General features: G+C 32.8%; 3 protein-coding genes across 4 annotated transcripts; 2 read left to right on the top strand and 1 right to left on the bottom strand.

Moving 5' to 3' along the window:
* The first annotated feature begins 948 nt into the window (after nucleotides 1-948).
* LOC131632937 (protein MHF2 homolog) lies at nucleotides 949-3,211 on the top strand. 2 transcript variants are annotated; one of them, XM_058903653.1, is made up of 6 exons: nucleotides 949-1,124; nucleotides 1,208-1,256; nucleotides 1,347-1,387; nucleotides 2,693-2,732; nucleotides 2,867-2,920; nucleotides 3,025-3,211. In XM_058903653.1, the coding sequence occupies exons 1-6, from the start codon at nucleotides 1,101-1,103 to the stop codon at nucleotides 3,126-3,128; spliced, it is 312 nt and encodes a 103-aa protein (XP_058759636.1). In that variant the 5' UTR covers nucleotides 949-1,100; the 3' UTR covers nucleotides 3,129-3,211. The 2 variants fall into 2 exon arrangements, with proteins under 2 accessions (XP_058759636.1, XP_058759635.1); XM_058903652.1 differs by having other exon boundaries at nucleotides 2,693-2,774.
* A 5,913-nt stretch (nucleotides 3,212-9,124) lies between these two features.
* On the top strand, nucleotides 9,125-11,985 carry LOC131632934 (protein-L-isoaspartate O-methyltransferase 1-like). The gene is made up of 4 exons (XM_058903649.1): nucleotides 9,125-9,298; nucleotides 9,510-9,780; nucleotides 10,078-10,242; nucleotides 11,327-11,985. Exons 1-4 carry the CDS (start codon nucleotides 9,293-9,295, stop codon nucleotides 11,575-11,577), a joined length of 693 nt encoding a protein of 230 aa, XP_058759632.1. The 5' UTR covers nucleotides 9,125-9,292; the 3' UTR covers nucleotides 11,578-11,985.
* A 947-nt stretch (nucleotides 11,986-12,932) lies between these two features.
* Nucleotides 12,933-16,441, bottom strand: LOC131632940 (subtilisin-like protease SBT5.3). Its single transcript, XM_058903655.1, has 11 exons — nucleotides 16,364-16,441; nucleotides 16,148-16,257; nucleotides 15,970-16,067; nucleotides 15,700-15,861; nucleotides 15,476-15,590; nucleotides 14,881-15,403; nucleotides 14,694-14,797; nucleotides 14,286-14,528; nucleotides 14,087-14,201; nucleotides 13,786-13,999; nucleotides 12,933-13,589 (listed from the first exon to the last, which is right to left on the bottom strand). The coding sequence occupies exons 1-11, from the start codon at nucleotides 16,439-16,441 to the stop codon at nucleotides 13,051-13,053; spliced, it is 2,301 nt and encodes a 766-aa protein (XP_058759638.1). The 3' UTR covers nucleotides 12,933-13,050.
* Between the last annotated feature and the right edge of the window lie 1,760 nt (nucleotides 16,442-18,201).

Here is an 18,201-nt window from a genome sequence, read left to right as displayed (position 1 = left end):
CCCCAGGTTTTATTGCTTTTGAATTTGCTTTTGGTCAGTTGTGTCATTATTTGTTGTTTTTCACGCGTGTAGTTTAGAAACCCAACGTGCGCGGGCTCGATCCATGGAGGCGTCACTTATTTATTTTTAGTTTGAGGTGTTTTGCTCTCAACAGAATCCAGCGCTCTCTGCCAGCCATGCCTTACAATGCGCCTTCCTCCTTCTGATGTTGGATCTCTAGAAGACTCAATCCAAGGGCGCTGAAGATGGTTCTCCATGGTGAACCTTCAAGAATCAGAAACACTGGATGCCAGCGCTGGTTTTGTCTTATTCTCCTATTTTAATTCTTTCTTTTTTTAGTTATTTACCACCATAAATCCTCTTCACCACCAACATAGAAAATTATTATTATTTTATAAAAAAGCAGTAATAAAAATTTGTTAAATAAAAAAATCTAATCCTAATTATCTATGTTGATTAGTGATTAGTTAATTAAAAATCCCGTTAGATTCAACTAACGGAGGCTTACGTGACATGGTCACGTGTCACATCACGTCAGTTAAAATTAACATAAAATAAAAGATTGCGAGGGTTTTAAAACCCCGTTAAATAACTTAAAAATACTGGATTATTTTACACTAACCAATACTGCATTATTTTATTGTAGCATCACCAAACTCCTTATTCTCATTTTGATTCATTTTATTTTTTTTATCTGTTTTACTTTATTTCATAATTTATTTTGGTCCCCCAATAAAAATTTGATAGGAAGTTTTGTCCTTTAATTTTATCTCAATGTTTATTTGCATGAAAATATCTAATATAAAAACCTTATAAATAAGTTAATAATATGTATTTTTTTTAAGTTAATGGACAGATATAAATTTCAAAGTAAAAATAATTCAAAAAAGAAAATTTGCCAAATCATTACAAATAAAAATCAGAATATGTACCAGACACAATCTAGACATTTCCAAACATGAATGTGTACAACAAGTGTCATTTTTTTTATACAATAGTACTCAAGAAAGTTAATCGTTATTGTGATTTTCCCTCCAAACGAGTCTCATTTGTAGCGGTAATTGACGAAACCACGCTTTACTTTTCTGCAGCATTCACCAATGGAGGAACCTACCTTCGACTCTGTACGTTGCTCCTACAACCCTTTCTTCTTCATTCCACTCTTCATAGCACTTTTCTTAATACATGCGTTCTTCGTTCAATTCAGGATCTAATCCATTCCATCATGAAGCGTATTTGGACTTTGCGAACCCTTGGTTATATACCTTATCTTAATTTCCCAATTTATATGAAACCCTAACTTTATCATTTTAATTTCTTAAAATTGTTTGTTTTTACACTTGCAGAGCGTGAAAATGTTGCAACCAGTGATGCTTTGGACTCCGAGGTTTTCAAATTTTCATCCTTCTTGAAATTCTAACATATGCATGCTATGTGTTTGTTGGTTGGCCTCGGAGAGTGAGACCTATGATGATTAGTTTTATGTTTCTTGAAATTCAATATCAATTTCTGAATGCTACTTGTTGAATTTCGGAAACTTTTGATTTGGAACATGATAAGTTGTTTTCCCCTAAAAAAATAACTTTATTTGTTACTTGTGCATGTTTTTCGGTGGAAAACACCTAAATCCACTTTCTTGTGTGGGCTTTACTCATTAAAATGTTTCTCGGACTTTTTAGGAGCCCTGCTTATCAGATTTCTTTCCTTGTTTTTTCTGATTCTTTGATTTTCTTATTAGCAATAATGAAAACATATGTAACACCGACGCCTTTGAAAAAATGCATGTTTGTGTCAGTGTTATGATTATGTTCAACTTATTCATCTTTTCAAATATTACTGATGTCGATGTATCGGTGGTGTCGTGTCGGTCCGTGCTTCATAGATGCAAACTGTGCTTGGTTGCTTCCTTTGTTCTTACCGTGTGCCGTGTTATTTGTTTTTACTGTTGTTTATATCTACAGCATTTGGTTAAGTATTGGTTGCAGGATATTTCAATATCAGTCATTTTATTGGATACAAGATACCTTCAAATGCTGCATAAAAATGTGTTTTTCAAAAACTTATTTAATTGTTACTTTTGACCACATCATTGAGAAGCCCTCAACTTGAAACTATGAATATATGAATCTGAATGACCGTGAAAAGTTCTTGTAGACCATATGCTAACTGGATATTTAAGAAATTTCTGTCCTGACAGCATTAAGAGTTAGGCGTGTGTAGTGCATGTTTTGGTAAAGGCAAGAGGGTTTTGAGTTGGTTTTTGTTATAAATGGGAGCTATATGTAGCGAAGCACAAAGTTTTAAAGTACAAGAGAGTGCATAGTAGTTTACTTACTGTTTTTTTTTTACTATATCTCACTCATTCAAATTTGTAATTCTTTTTTTCTCAAAATATTTAGCAGTAGACCATATTGGGCTCCAACTGTCTCCCTTTCATTCTCTTTTCTTCATTATTTAAGTATTGTGACATTTGTTTTTATGGTTTGGTGGTTCTCCATTCTCAATCTATTTCACAAAAGACTTGATCTACAACAATGTAGTTTATATTTGGCTGGGTGGTGGGTCTCAATGGGAGTAGCATCTGTAATTGGTCATACATTCTCTAATATTTTTAATTATTGTAGTCACAGAACATCTACTTAATTGTTGCCGTGTCTGTCAATAATCTGCAAATGGGTTTTTACTGCTACAGGTAGGAGCCGGATCGTCCAAGAAGAATCGGACAACTTCTGGTATTTATGTTATCATTCTGCTAACATTCTTATTTGGTGAAGGTTCTGTGATCTTGCCACACTATAGTTGTGTTTGCATTTGCAAATTGGATGTTTATCATAACTCATCTATCCGTCCATATTTTTCGATGCAGCTAATGCTAGTGCTCTGAAGCTTACCTGTGAACTTCTCCGGGTTTTTGTCACAGGTTCTTCCATATTAAATAGAGAAACACATTAATATTTTCTCATGACTATGATTTGCACATATTCTATGTCATGTTGTTTTTGACAAATATTTGTATGGATGCAGAGGCTGTTCAGCGCGCTGTTGCTATTGCAGAGACTGAGGGTGATGGTCAAATAGAAGCTACTCATTTAGAGAGTATTCTTCCTCAATTACTTTTAGATTTCTAAAGCATTTGATGATTGGAAATGCTCATCTGTAACTTCTATCTCCCCAATCATGAATCTAATGAAAAGCTCATAATGCTCATGAAGATTTTTGGGGAGCTAGTATGGAATACAACTAATTCTCTACATTGAAATTAAAAGAAAGACCGTTTCTCTCGTTTCGTTATATTGCAATGCTTGATTGACTATTCTACTCCTGAACGTTTTCCACCGTCTGATTATATGATATTTTAAATACACCCTAGTGCTGTTTCTGTCCAATAGACAATGGAAAAAGGTGTTGAATTCTTCAATTGACTGTTGTAGGATATATTCGTTGGGATTAGAGACGTTATAGACCACATGCCATATTTAGTTCATACAACCTTGTACTAACAACAAATATTAGGTTGTACTATTTATTTATTGGTCACAAGAGGATCACAAAAATGTGTTCATACAAACTTGATCTTTAAAAGATAAATTTAGAAAATTTCTTTACCCACCTCCCTATGGGGTCACCCCCTGCGAAAACCCAATTTTACCCCGCTTCGGAAATGCATTTCCGAAATATTTTTTTTTCAAAATTTTTTCAGACTTCGGAAGTGCATTTCCGAAAAAAATCCCAAAAATTGAGATTTTGACAAATTCGGAAATGCATCTCCGAAACAACAAAAAAAAATCTAAAAAAATCCCAAAAATTAATTTTATGATATTAATTAATTCATATATCATAAATTTGATATAATTTATGAGTAATGAATAATAATAATTATATATTTTGATATAATTTATGAGTTATGAATAATAATAATTATATATTTCTATTCTGATTCATATTTTAAAATTTAAAATAATTTTAATTAAAATAATTTCACTTACAAAATGAGTTATAATTTTTTATTTATATATTTATAATAATTATTATATATTTACAAAATGAGTTATAATTTTTTATTTATATATTTATAATAATTATTATATATTTGCAAAAAAAATTAAAAAAATGAGTGTTTTAATTTATATATTTATATATTTATATAATAATTATAATAATTATTATATATTTATAAAAATTATTATATATTTATATATTTATATAATAATTATTATATATTAATTATAAATATATTTATATATTTATATAATAATTAAAAAAAATTAAAAAAATAGTGTTTTAATTTATAATAATTATTATATATTTATATACTTCACTTATAAAATTAATAATTATTATTATATATTTATATATTTCTATTCTGATTCATAATTAAAAATGAGTTATAAATTTTTATTTAGTTTAAAAAAATTGAAAAAAGATTTTGTCTTAATTTTATTTAAAGAATAAATTTTATATTTAATTCTAAATAATCAAAATTTAATTATGAAATTAAAATGTTTTTGATTTAATTCATTTGATATATTGATTCACCTTGATTTTATACCTATTAATTGTATTGATTCACTTTGATTTTAATTTTTTAATAATTATTGAATTCTTTCGGAAGTGTATATCCGAAACATTCCAAGAATATTTCGGATATGCATCTCCGAACACACCCCTTTCCCAAAAAGGGGATTTTTCAGAAATGCATCTCCGAAAACTCAAAAAAGGGGTGTTTTCGGAAATGCATCTCCGAAAACACCTTTTTTTCGTGTTTTTGGAAGTGTACTTTCGAAATCACCCTTTTTTTCAGAAAAAGTGATTTCGGAGATACATTTCCGAAATATAGGGGCATTCTGGGAATTTCGCCAGGGATAGTCAAGAAGGTTAGGAGGTCTCTTAATAAATTTCCTAAATTTATTGGTCACCAGAGGATCACAACTTACTCTTCTATACACAAGAGGTAAATTGTCGACTTTGTTGTGTAGAGTTGATAAGGGGATAATAATGGGTAACAATGTAAGCACTAGCCAAAAGGCAATTGAGAGTGGTCTTTTGATAGGGTGCCATATTCGCTTGTTGATCATTGTGCTAGACTATATGTTGTTGGATGTATTTTGAGTTCATATTGTTTCTGCACATTATTCTAGAGTACAAGTTACTTAGAGAAGTTTCAATAATTTTCTTAGACATGAAACAAACATTAAAGAATAAAATTATTCTTTTTGATCTTGCTATCATCAAAATCAAAATAAGAGGTCTTTATTTTTCTAATTATTTTGGTTCAACAATATTTCTTTTCTTGATAATGACACATACTACTCCGACCTAATATATAAGAAAAAAAAAGACAAATTTTACATTTATTTAAAAGGTAGTTATGTGCATTTAATTTTTTTTATTTCATGTGAGAGATATATCATAATTATTAGTATATCCTCAATTAAATTGTCATCCACTAATAATACTCTCTCCGTTCCAAAATATAAAAGAAAAAAGTGGATATTTTTTGTCTCAAAATATAAGAGAAAAAAAAATCAACTTTCACATTTTTATGGTGGAATTAAAGACAAATTACATTTAATTTACTCTCTTACTTTTCTAAAATCAACCACCAATTAGAGTAGTTTTTACATCTTTTCAAGAAAATCATTTCAATAAAATCACAAAATGTCTTCATCAAAATAAGTGTGATTTTGTTTTTTTTCTCTTATATTATGGGACGGAGAGAGTATTAAAATAATATTAAGTATTTAATATAGAGATAATAACCTAGATTTGTTCACTTTTACTTATATTTAAGGTCAAAAAATTTATAAAATTGCTTATAAATAAAGTCTAGGGGAGTATATATTTTGCAAACTTTTTTAAGAAATCAAAACAAAATAGAGAAAAGCACGAGATATTTGAAAAGATGCAATAAAAAAGACAACAACAAATCAAAGACAAACAGTTATTCAATTTCAAACAGTTTAACCAATAATGAAGGCTAGGATTTGTCACATTTTTGTTTGGTTGGATACTACTTTGATTATTTGTGCAGCGGTAGTTTGTTGGTTTTTATTACAGATTTTTAGTTGATTGTTGGTGGTGGAAGCAGATGATTCTCATGATTCAAAGTCCTTTTTTGGTCAGAAATTGAGTTGGCCAGTTGGGTGTAGACAAAGTTGGAGTGGGATCCTCTATCTTGTTCTATGCGAACTCCATATAAGGAATCACGATGTGTTTTTGGAACATATGATAAGATATGGTTTAGAGTAATAAATTTGTATTGAGGGTCAATATGGCCCATGATCGTTTATTTAAGAATAATGCTCCTTTCTAACACTTATTTTACAACATAATCCATGGTATCAATCATGAAATATACAAGTTCTACATAGTTTAATTAGTACCTCACAGATAGGAATATTATCAAAGATTGCATTAGAGGGACTAGGGACCAGATGCCTCTTCGTGCAAGAGTTTTAGCAGAAAACAAAGCCGATTGAACCAAACCTTTTAGAGCCATAACCTTAGTCTGAACTCCACAACCAGGGGAGCTTGAAGTGCATGAAGAGCCACAACTTGCTGATGAATCATGTTGGTGGTATTCTAGAGGTGGTAGTATGTTATAAATTATATTGTTGTAGGATTATGAGTGGAAAAACTATTTTTATTCTCGTTTTGCACTACATTTCTACTGGTAGATAAATATTGAAATACTCTGGTTTTATTGAATTCACCACACATTTCTTGCTTACAACTTAGCATTACAAAGTCTTTATATAGGCTTGAAGGAAACTGACAGAGAATACACTTTTGCACTCATTACAAAGCCTTTATATAGCTCCGAACGCACTTAATTCAAACATAAAAAATCTCCATTCATTCTCAATCAAATTTTGTACTCTAAAACAACAGTTTTGTGTTTTATCACATCAAAAGGAACATAAAAGATGCAATTTTAAGTAAAGAACATGTTTTTTCTTCTACATTATTTGCATTAATCTAGTTTTTGCTTGTAGACATGAATGTCGAGTCCATAAATGTATCTTCGGAATAAGTTTCTGCATTTTTTTCTCTAATTTAGTAGGTTTTTGGAAATGCAATTTCGGAATAAATTTAGTCATAGAATTGGAACGTGGTTCAAAAACGAATGAATTATGTGTATATGGAGTGGAGTGTGTTCGAAAATGCATTTCCAGAATCAGAAGGATACTTTCAGATTTCCACATGGTGCTTTTCCACCCCTTAGAGTGGAATTAGCAATTCCCTAAAGTAATACCTCCATTGTTTCTTGACTCGAGCCCAAACTTTACAAGCCCATTCCATTTCTCCAGAGAATTTCTTAATTGACCCCCTACCTTCTTGGTCAACTGCGGAGAATTTCCCAAAATGCTCCTATACTTCGGAAATGTATCTCCGAAGTTGAAAAAAAAGAGTGATTTCGGAGATGCATTTCCAAAATCACCTTTTTTTTACGTAATTTTTTTTAAAAAATGCATTTCCGAAATAATGCGCGTTTTGCTGTTTAAACAAAACAGCCTCCTCCTATTTCTATTTACCCTAAATCTTTCAAAAACACCAAATTTCTTCTCAAGCATTCGCATAAACACCAAAGGTAACTTCAAAGACCATCAAAGACTACTCCAAAGGCTTATAGACCACTTCTAAAGCACCTCCAACAACACCTCAAATCTGTAAGTTTTTTAAACTTTCAATTTAAGATTGAAATTGATTTAGGGGTGTTAGAAATTAGTATAGTGTAGTTCATTTAAGTTATTACATGTCACTGGTGTTATTTAGATAGGAAAATTGAGATTTTGATGCACTTAGGGCAAACTTTTGGGTTTTCTGCAAAAATGGTGTCGCATGGGGGTTTCGGAAGTGCATTTCCAAAAACACCTCCTTGACCAGTTTCGGAAATGTACTTCCGAAATATACCCAAAAATGTTTTTTTTTTTATTTTCTTGATTGTTTCGCATTCTTATGGAATTCAATTTTTTTAGGAAAATGACAGACAACCCCGCACGACTCAGACAAGGCAGATTGACCCAGACAACGTCGGTTAGACGCGAGCGGGCGTCGCAGCTGGCAGCGACACAGGGACGGGGTTAAGTACTAGTATCCGTCCAGATGGATGAGGCTGGTTCCTCATCTGGATTGAGGAGTCGGCTGGTTCGGGTGTCTTCTTCCCTGCAGGAGGAGGTACGGGAGGAGGAGGAGGTGAGATACCAGGATGATGAGGAGATACCTGATGCTAAGGGCATTGTGTAGAAGGGTACGTGACACGGTTCTATCGGGAGATGACACCCGATGCTCCCGGAGCTCCTAGGCCAACATATGAGGAGATCTTGGAGAACCAGCAAGCCGAGGATGACCATGCCACTAATCTCCTGCCGATATTCCAGCAGATAGAGATGCTTGGGCGAGACGCATTGGACCGAGGTATTATTGCGCACGGAGGTCCAGAGGTGGTTGCAGTCGTGGAGAGGATGGTCGGAGACGCTGGCGGTATGGCGGCATATACCAGGCAGAGGAGGTCCAGAGCGTTAGGGTTAGACATACTCAGTAGGAGGATCCAGTTTATTTTTCTTGGATTTTATTGTATTCGGTTTGTATTTCTTAACATTCACGTACATTTTCGCACACTATTAGTATTTTATTCGGCTTGTATATATAATATTAGGATTTTATGCTGATATGTCACGTATTTTATTCGGATTATATGTTATTTATATCAACCAGTGTTTACTGCAGGCGTTTTCGTTTAATTAAAAATACGGAACTAAACGTTGTTTAGAAAAACACAAAAATAAAACAATTTCTGCATATTTTAGAGATGTATATTCGAAATGATCCAAAAATGTGAAAAAAATGTTTTCAGAAATGCATCTCCGAAAACACTCCCCATTTGATGTTTTTGGAAGTGCATTTCAGAAATCTGAAAAAATTTTGAAAAAAAAATTACTTCGGAAATACATTTCCGAAGTTGGGGTATTTTTAATTTTTCGCTGGAGATTTTTTCCCATAGGGGTGTCTACATAGAAATTCTCTTTCTCAAAGCAATAAGCCCACAGGAATACTGGACTCGAGCCCAAACTTTACAAGCCCATTCCATTTCTCCGCACATGCACTACTGGGTGTCTGAAACATGAAACAAAGTACCGAAGTGAAAGAAAGAGAATAAACATATTTAGTCAGTGTTCCCGTAATACTTCCGATTACAGCATCTCTGCCTAATTTTCACTCCCGCTGATCCTCGTCGCACCGCTAGCAACACACCCCCAACTCCATCAGCACACTTCTCTCCCTCTCTACGATGGAGGTAACCTCTCCCATTTAACCTAATTCATGTTTCTTTTCAATGAGTTTTCATGGAATCCTTATTGTTCCAATGATCTGATCATTAAAACTTAATTACCGACTAAGCATATAAATAAGCTAGTACTAATTAGTTTTTTTAGGTTCTCTTCATTTTCAGATCACAAATTTCTTACTTTATCTGATGTTTCTTGAAAAATTGCAAACAATTACAGCAATACTGGTCTGGGAGTGCGATCAATAAAAACAAAGGGATGGTAGAGAATTTGCAGAATTGTGGAATAATCAAATCTCAAAAGGTGGTTGAAGTAATGGAAAATATTGACAGAGGTTTATTTGTACCCAATGGGGTTCAACCTTACATAGACAGCCCCTTTGCTATAGGCTATAATGCCACTATATCTGCACCGCACATGCATGCATCCTGCCTTCAGTTGCTGGAGAATCATTTGCAACCTGGAATGCATGCTTTGGATGTTGGCTCTGGTATGCTCTCCATCAGATTTATCAGAAAATAATGTATGTGATTGGTTTGGTTTTAATGAATGATATGGACAGTGGTTAAATTGTTGAAGTTATTATGTCGTGTTTTGTAAGGTTGATTGCTAAAATTGATGGTAAGAAGTGCAATAACAAGGGTGTGTAGCGCACGAAGACTTATGATTTGTTTCCTTTGCTTGATTGAGCTGTCGAGCAATGTGATGCTAAAGACGTTGACTATGTTTGCTGATTAGACAATTATGTTTCTCTTGATGTTCTGTTTCACTTTGAACCAATTTGTAGGGACTGGGTACCTGACAGCGTGCTTTGCCTTGATGGTTGGACCCAATGGCCGTACTGTTGGCGTGGAACATATTCCTGAATTGGTTTCCTTTTCAATCAAGAATATTGAAAAAAGTGCTGCAGCTTCATTATTGAAAGATGGTTCCCTTTCTCTGCATGATGGTGGTATGGTTTCTATTATTTCCAGGGATCCGAAAGATTGAAACTTTTATAGTTCTTGCACAACAATAGTACTGTTTCTTTTGTTCTATTTGACCATGATAAGCAATCTAGCACTTGGGAGGAATCATCCCTTTAATGCTATGGGTCGAAGGAGAAGAACATGGCATTTAAATACTGCACAGAACATCTTATGATAACGATGTGTGATTTAGGTGCTCAATCATACCCAAATACCTATCATAGTGGAACCACTGTGAGCCAACGATGAAGCTCTACGACACTTCATTTAGTTGTTTTAGTTAGTTCCTCTATTGGCAGTAATAGAAACTGTAACAATGATAGAAACTGTAAGATGAAAAGAAAGAGAGGGAAAGTAGATTGCATTTTCTGTTTTGAATATTATCAAATGAAGAAGTTAGTAACAGCACTCAACATAATAGATATTTATACCTAGCTAGGACAGTGCTGACTCAGCACAATCAGTTACAAGGTTAAGGCCTTTTTTGGTTAAATTAATTTCTACTAGCATAGTTGGTTAGTTCAGTTTTTCTCTATTAGGTATCCCTTACGGAGACACCATCAACAGAGCTCTGATACCATGTAATAAGCACCCAACTAATTGCAGAAACCTACCATAATAGCTAGCTAGCAAGGTTGAGGAACAAGCCACTTAAGCACTCACTGAACATCTCGTATTGCCTAATGCTGGACTTAGTAATGACTGTTTAATCTAGTCTATATGTTTGTAATGGGAAATGAAGGAGATAGTAATGGATGAATAGTTAAACTATTGTGAGTCTTTCATATACACAAAAACAATAACGTAGTGGTTAAATTTGAGATTTTTATGAAATGATTGAGTCAGCTTAAGCTAAAAGTAGAATTGATCCATAAACCTTCTTCATGTTATGGTCATCCAAGATATTTGCGTGTCTCCATTTTCACTATCACAAAGTTCTTCTTCTGGCCCGCGGCAATAGTTGCACTGTTTTATTATTGCTTCTTAAGCAGTTAAAACTTGACTGGTTGCTATTTTAAGTTGATGGATCTTTAATTTGAAACATTTGTATAATTGTTGTGTTGACAGATGGAAGGCAGGGTTGGCCTGAGTTTGCCCCTTATGATGCCATTCATGTTGGAGCAGCGGCACCAGAGATTCCCCAACCACTTATTGACCAATTGAAGCCCGGCGGTCGAATGGTTATTCCTGTTGGAAACAGGTTTCAAGATTTAAAGGTTGTGGACAAGAACACCGATGGTTCTATCAGTATACGGACTGAGACTGCTGTTCGATATGTGCCTCTCACTAGCAAGGAAGCTCAACTTAAAGGAGAATAAGGATAGCGAAGTGGAAGAAAAATCTTCATAGCGTCGCTAATACTTTCAGATATCTGTGGTTTATGAAAGAATCTGTATAGTTCAAGTTGGTTTTCTCTTCGATCATGTGGACTAATGGTGAAAATGTCGCAACCGTGTACCAAAAAACAAATATTGACTTTATTCAAGAAGATACTTGGTGAAACAAACATTTAAGTATGGCAAATGAAACTAGAATAAGCTTTGATGTATTTATTATCTTTGTTATAGTATGCAACAGAATAGTCCTCCACTTTTGCTCGTGTGTATATAATGGCAAATGCACTATGTTTACAAGGTAGCTCACTTATTTGCCATGCATTGCACCCTCATGTATGTGAATGTAAGTTCACAGAAAGTTATAAAACCATCATATTACACTTCAAATAAGTCTTTACCCCAGTTAGATTCACTTTAAAAAACCTTGCATCCCCTACTATCTTGTTTCATACGACCACAATCCTTTGCCCAACATTTTGTCGCCAAGTTTCACTAGAATGAACTTTGTTGGAAAATCTCGTACTCGCTCTGTCTCAAAATTTAAGATTTTTAGGCTCCGTTTGGTAAAAATAGCGGTTGAATGATAAGCTAGTTGATGGCTGGTGACCGATAGCTTATAGCTGATGATTTAAAAAATTGCTTGCATTGACTTATTTTAACTTACCTATTAGCTTAAGTTCTGCGAGACTATTTGTTTAAGAGAACTTATGAAAACAATGTTCATAAAGTGTTTTTATTTTATTTTCACAAGTTCTTCAAGATAATCAAGTTTTATTTATGTATTTTAGACTTAAATAGGCCGGCCTGATAGATTTAAAAAAATTTTTTTAGAGCATGCGGCTTAGCATTTTTTTAACTAAATAGACTTATAAAAAAATCCTGGTCTTTTCTATTTAAAAAAAAAGGTATGGTCTGGCCTGAGTCTGTGTAGTCTAGCATGTAGGCCTGTGTTATCGGCCTGACCTATTTCCACCTCTAATCATTCTAATCTATGAAATATTTCTATTGATCTTGTTGCATTAAATTTATAATGGATTTTTAAAATATTTGTTTTATCAAATTATAAATATATGATTGTGTGACATATCTATGAAATTTAATTTTATGTTATTAATTTATTGTACCTTAAACCGAACATTTCACCTATTTGTTTTTTTATCTCTGATTCGATTTTTGTAACATTGATTTCAAAAGCATTTAGTAATACTTGTATAGTTCTTATATTTAAAGAAGAATTTACGAGTTCTTTAAAAATTTAAATTCATTCAACGATAGAAACATTTTATGATAGCTATACTTTATCTTATTCATTTGATTCAAATCATCATAAAATAACATTAAAAGAAGAATATTATCACAACCTTTGAAGAACCATAACACAACATGTGCCTTTATTGAAAGAGGTAAAAAAGAGAGAGCCACAACTCTATCAAAGTGCATGCATGAAATATCAACCTAATCTTGGAACGATATTGTAATAGGAGACCCAACACGATGCTTTCCATCGGTCCAAATCAACTTCCCAAAGGCATGATAAGTGAAAAATACATCATTTAACTTCTTAGTGAATGTTACCTTGAACTCTCTTTTTTCACCCTTATGTGTAAATCTTAATATCTTAGGTTCAACTGTGGCTAGAAATTGTGGGGGTTCTTGGACCTCCACTGTATACTCACTTGGGGATCCAACATTGGTAAGCGTACGAGTAACACTCAAAGACTGTCCAGATTTAATTGTGATTGATGGATAATTGAAATCTCCCAAACTAAAAGATTTTGGACAAGTATAAGGTTTGTCGTAGAACACTTTAAGTTTATCACTCGTGTATCCACGACCACATAAGTAGTTCAAATAATCAGTAACATTAAGGTCATAAACAAGGCCAGGATCCACCGCAAGATTAGGTTGAATGTGCCCTGCACCATAATCGAAAGGAGTTGCCTTCTCTAGTGATGAATCCAATATATCCACTCCGTTGTTAGTTTTTGTTGTTGCTGTAAAAAGTGTAAATTTTATAGATAAAATAGCATATGGATTGGGATTTTAATAGCGCTTAAATGGCGCTTTCATAGATAACCAACCTATAATAACGAGAGCTTTTATACCGCTATTAAAGGCCAAAAAAGTGCTATTAACTATATTTTTGGGGTAGTTGGAAAAAAATCCAATGATCTTACTTAATTTGATTACCTGTGGTCATAATTGCTGACTTGATAGCAGCTGGACTCCAATCAGGATGAACAGATTTAATTAGTCCAACTAGTCCAGCAACATGAGGACATGATACCGAAGTGCCTGACAGAGGAGCAAAGGGAATTCTACGCTTATCAGACGGTTGATTTGTCGGAGATGTAGCTAGAGAATAAGCTGCAATTATATTGACGCCTGGTGCAGTGATATCAGGCTGAAATGTACAAAATAAATATATAATTACATTTGAAATCTTATTTTACGATAATCAAAATGATAATTGTCACAAGTTTCAGTATACCTTAAGGATTGAGGGATCAATGATATTTGGGCCTCTTGGGGAAAATGAAGCCATCATTGGAGTGTTCTTTATACCCAATTGTGTTTTAACTTTAGTAATGAAAGCCACAGGAGACCTACAAAATATATGTATGAAATGTAAGATTCTATCTTTATAAATAATTCAAAGTTTAATATAAAGACATGATGAGAACAATTACTTTGTTTCTTTGATGTAATTATTAATGAAATTCCCATATTTAAAGGAAACATGCGTAGCGGGAAGCACATGAGGATCTGCTATAACTTCGTACCCCTGATCAAAGTTATCTATTATCATTCCAATAGCACCTACACGTAAAGCTTGCACACCCTTGTCAACTCTACCAGTCTCCCCTCTAAGACATACCAGTATTTTTCCTTTAACTTTTTTGGGATCAAGAGATCCTTCTACGCAACGCATGCTACACAAATAAATTCCAATTTGTGTATTTAAATTACAGTGAAAAATGGAATAATAAAAGTTATACAGAAATAGCAGACAAACGGGAAATAACTTAAATCAATTCGAATGTACCCAACTTATTTGGAAACGTAAACTTGAAAAGAAAATAAAAATACATTCTTACGCATCATCAAGCAAATATTTCTTCTCATCAAACATGGCATCTGAACCACTTATCAATGGATATAATTTGTTAGGTGGTAAGTTCAACTCTGAAAGACTAGCTCCCTAAAAATAAACACAGAAAACAATTGTATTAAGCATATACTACTAGAAATTAAATGCCCAAAATTTGATAGCTATATATATACCTTGTATATTTTTTTGTTACCAAGAATGACATAACTTGCAAAGTCTCTATCAATTGTGCTAGCAGCAACTGTAAGAATCCATGGATCGACATTTACTACAGGCGCGGTATCAGGTCCTGAATTTCCTGCAGAAGCCACAACAGTGATGTTGTTGGCAATTGCATGGAAGGAACCTATGGAAAGACCACTTGAAAAAAACTCTAGCGGATCATTTCCACCCAAGGACACAGAAAGAACATCAACGCCATCAGCTATGGCAGCTTCAAAACCAGCCAAAATATCTGCTTCACTACATCCTTCCCAACAGACCTTATAGGCTGCAACTCTAGCTTTTGGTGATCCACCACTTGCTGTTCCATTTCCAAAGCCCAATACATTAGCTCCCGCAACAAAATTACCTCCGGCAGTGGATAAAGTATGTGTGCCATGACCATCGAGGTCACGTGCACTATTAAAGGTTACATTTTTCGCTCCGGGAGTTGCCTGATATCCTTTATAAAAATATTTTGCTCCAATGAGTTTCCTACAAATCATCAGTTAAGTTATATGAGATGCAATAAAATGATAGTACATGAAATTATTGAGAGTAAAAGACCTGTTGCAATAAAATTTATCTGGGTTTCCTTCCGCAACTTGACAAATTCCTTTCCACTTTTTTGGAATTGGTCCATATCCTTCATCACTAAAACTTTTGGATTCTGGCCAAACACCTATCATAAGTCACAATATCAATAAAATTATTGAGGCATAGCACATAAAAAGAAATTCAATGAGTGTAATATTATCGTTAAAAAATGCTATTAATTTATATTTTATTACCAGAGTCCAAATTTCCAATAATGATGTCTTCACCCAATGATTTTTTCCAGGCTGAATCGTTAGGAAATCCACCGTCCCTCTCTAACCCAAGGAAATTCCACGATCGGGTCGTGTGTAATTCATATCTTTTATTTAAAAACATTGACACAACATTTGGATTTTCTGTATTCACAAAAAAAAAAAATAGTATAGAGAATTAATTAGAAAATTAAAATAAAACAATATTTTGTAATATGGAAGATAAATCCATGATATAACATAACTACATACTTGCAATCTCTGCTGCTTCATCTTCTTCAAGTATTGCAGCAAAACCATTAATATATTTATTGTAAGAGTAAAATATTACTTCTTTGGCCTTCTCAGTACTATATATGAAAAAATAAATTAACTATCATCATTTCATAATTAACCACAACAACAAATTCACTTAATTTTAGTTACATACCTTCCAAGGTAAGATCCAAGTAAATCATAGTGAGAGTTTGTGATAGATTCAGAATCAAGTAACGAAGGATTTGAACCAAAAGAATGTGATCCTAAATACACAATATAGGACTGTCATAAAAAAACATGAATTATAGAATATTAGACCATACAGTTAAACACTCAAATATGAAAATGAGATTATTTAATAATGTAAAAATGAGAAAAAAAAACTTGCCTGTTTAATTGCAAGGGTATGTTGCAGAAAAACAAAAAGAAGAAGTGATATTAACATGTGACAAATGGATGATGACATTGTTTCTCTCATGAATAATGTCTGATTTCCTAACTTTTATAACTTAGTTTTGTGAATGTTTTCAACTCAATCTCATTTGAAAAACTGCTATGAGCTTGTAATATATATAGTCAGCTATTGTGGTAAAGTTTTTTTTGACTTTTTCTTGGCACATTTATGTCAAATAAATAAATTTAGATTTTTTTTAAGCTAAAAAATACTTAGAATTAATTTGAAAGGATGTATTAAGACAAATATTTCTTAAAAAAAGACTTTCCATGACTTATACCCTAAAAAACATTATGCATAAAAAAATAAAAATAAAACTAAAAGACAGGACTTGCTTTCTAAAATAATTAAGTTCTCAATATTATATTTTAAAATAAAAATAAAAATTTCAAATTTCAAATCTTAAAGAAAAACATCAATTTAAAAAAGTTTATATTTAATAAAATAAACAAAATATAATATAAAATATTTGTTTTGGCCGGCAAAATGCCAAAATAGCTGAGGCGTACTTTAATTCAAATTCACTCCAATTGACCTAAGGTATAAAAGTCATTTCATACGGAAAGCAATGTACACTCTCCTGATCTCCAATTTTTACTACATTCATCTTCAATCTTGAGTTGACTTAGGCGTTGGACTGCTAACCTTGCAAGTTCACCCAGTGTCGTCGTATCAGAGATCAAAACCACAGGTTCAAGATCATCAGTTCATTAACTGCATCGAATTCTGGTTCCAAAATGAAATAGTAGCGACATATATGTGATCAGCTGTCGCACACAGGTCAAAACCAAGTAATTTAAAATGTAATTTACGGTAACGACAACTCGAGTATCGTATCTGAATGACTCTTGAATTATTATTAACAAACTGAAGCGATTATGGGGGTTTGTTTTGTTTAAGAAAGCAGAGAAAATAAGTGATTATCAAATAAGTTATAACGACTAATCTACTGATTCTGGTTCCGACTTATCGATTATTATAAATTCAATCTCATAATCTAGTCATATTCGACTACAAAACTCACTGACAAGCGCAATGAGTCTAATGTGATATAAGTTCATATTATCTGAATTAAGCAAACAGATTTAAGCCTTCGCGGATTAAGCAAACACGAATTAATCAAACACGATAACAAATTACGCAAATGCTAACGTGATTATAGTTAAGGATCATACAAAAATCTAATTAAATTAATATACTCTATGAAAATCGAATTAAGCAAACAATGTTTATAGAATATAATTGAACAGAATAGAAACTTGATTAAAATTATTATAACCTCAAAGTATAATGGAATACGCAATCAACATATTTTGCCTTGGGATTAATTATCCATTACAAACGTACGAAACTTCAGAAATATTTCATGAATAGTGAACAATCAAAATAAATAAGGATTCACCATTCTAATTCAAACCGGGTGGGAAAACATAAAACCGGCCCAAAAAAAGCCCAAAACTAAATATTTCTTAAGTCTAGAACTTTAACGAATTATTCGACAATCTATCACTCCAAATCAACTCATGGATTCAACACCAAACTTGTAGCTCTTTCTCTTAGCTTTCCAACGCATCTTAGAACGCGTCAATCCAATTCTCGTAGCTTAAGTTATGGTCTGTACAGTGAAGAGGTGTCAAATAACAGTTAATGCTGGAAATGAAATACGAAAAATTAAATAAAGGCAAAAATAAACTAAAATATAAAAACACATTAAAATAGTAAAAATAATAGAAAAAACTAAAGAAATGTTCAAGTACAATAGTAGAAGAATA

Source organism: Vicia villosa, unplaced genomic scaffold (genome assembly GCF_029867415.1).
Source record: "Vicia villosa cultivar HV-30 ecotype Madison, WI unplaced genomic scaffold, Vvil1.0 ctg.001053F_1_1_1, whole genome shotgun sequence".
In the NCBI taxonomy this organism is placed as follows: Eukaryota; Viridiplantae; Streptophyta; class Magnoliopsida; order Fabales; family Fabaceae; genus Vicia; species Vicia villosa.
This window is presented reverse-complemented; position numbering and strand designations above follow the sequence as displayed.

What these genes read in the sequence shown, in the direction of transcription:
- LOC131632937 (XM_058903652.1), top strand. Translation starts at nt 1,101, where the DNA reads ATGGAGGAACCTACCTTCGACTCT. An exon ending in AGGAACCTACCTTCGACTCT is followed by an intron (nt 1,125 to 1,207) that starts GTACGTTGCTCC and finishes CGTTCAATTCAG; the next exon opens with GATCTAATCCATTCCATCAT. An exon ending in TTGGACTTTGCGAACCCTTG is followed by an intron (nt 1,257 to 1,346) that starts GTTATATACCTT and finishes TTACACTTGCAG; the next exon opens with AGCGTGAAAATGTTGCAACC.
- LOC131632940 (XM_058903655.1), bottom strand. Translation starts at nt 16,441, where the DNA reads ATGTCATCATCCATTTGTCACATGTTAATATCACTTCTTCTTTTTGTT. An exon ending in TATTGGAAATTTGGACTCTG is followed by an intron (nt 15,591 to 15,699) that starts GTAATAAAATAT and finishes GACTTATGATAG; the next exon opens with GTGTTTGGCCAGAATCCAAA. An exon ending in GTCAGCAATTATGACCACAG is followed by an intron (nt 13,590 to 13,785) that starts GTAATCAAATTA and finishes CACTTTTTACAG; the next exon opens with CAACAACAAAAACTAACAAC.
- LOC131632934 (XM_058903649.1), top strand. An exon ending in TGCTTTGGATGTTGGCTCTG is followed by an intron (nt 9,781 to 10,077) that starts GTATGCTCTCCA and finishes ACCAATTTGTAG; the next exon opens with GGACTGGGTACCTGACAGCG. An exon ending in CCTTTCTCTGCATGATGGTG is followed by an intron (nt 10,243 to 11,326) that starts GTATGGTTTCTA and finishes TTGTGTTGACAG; the next exon opens with ATGGAAGGCAGGGTTGGCCT.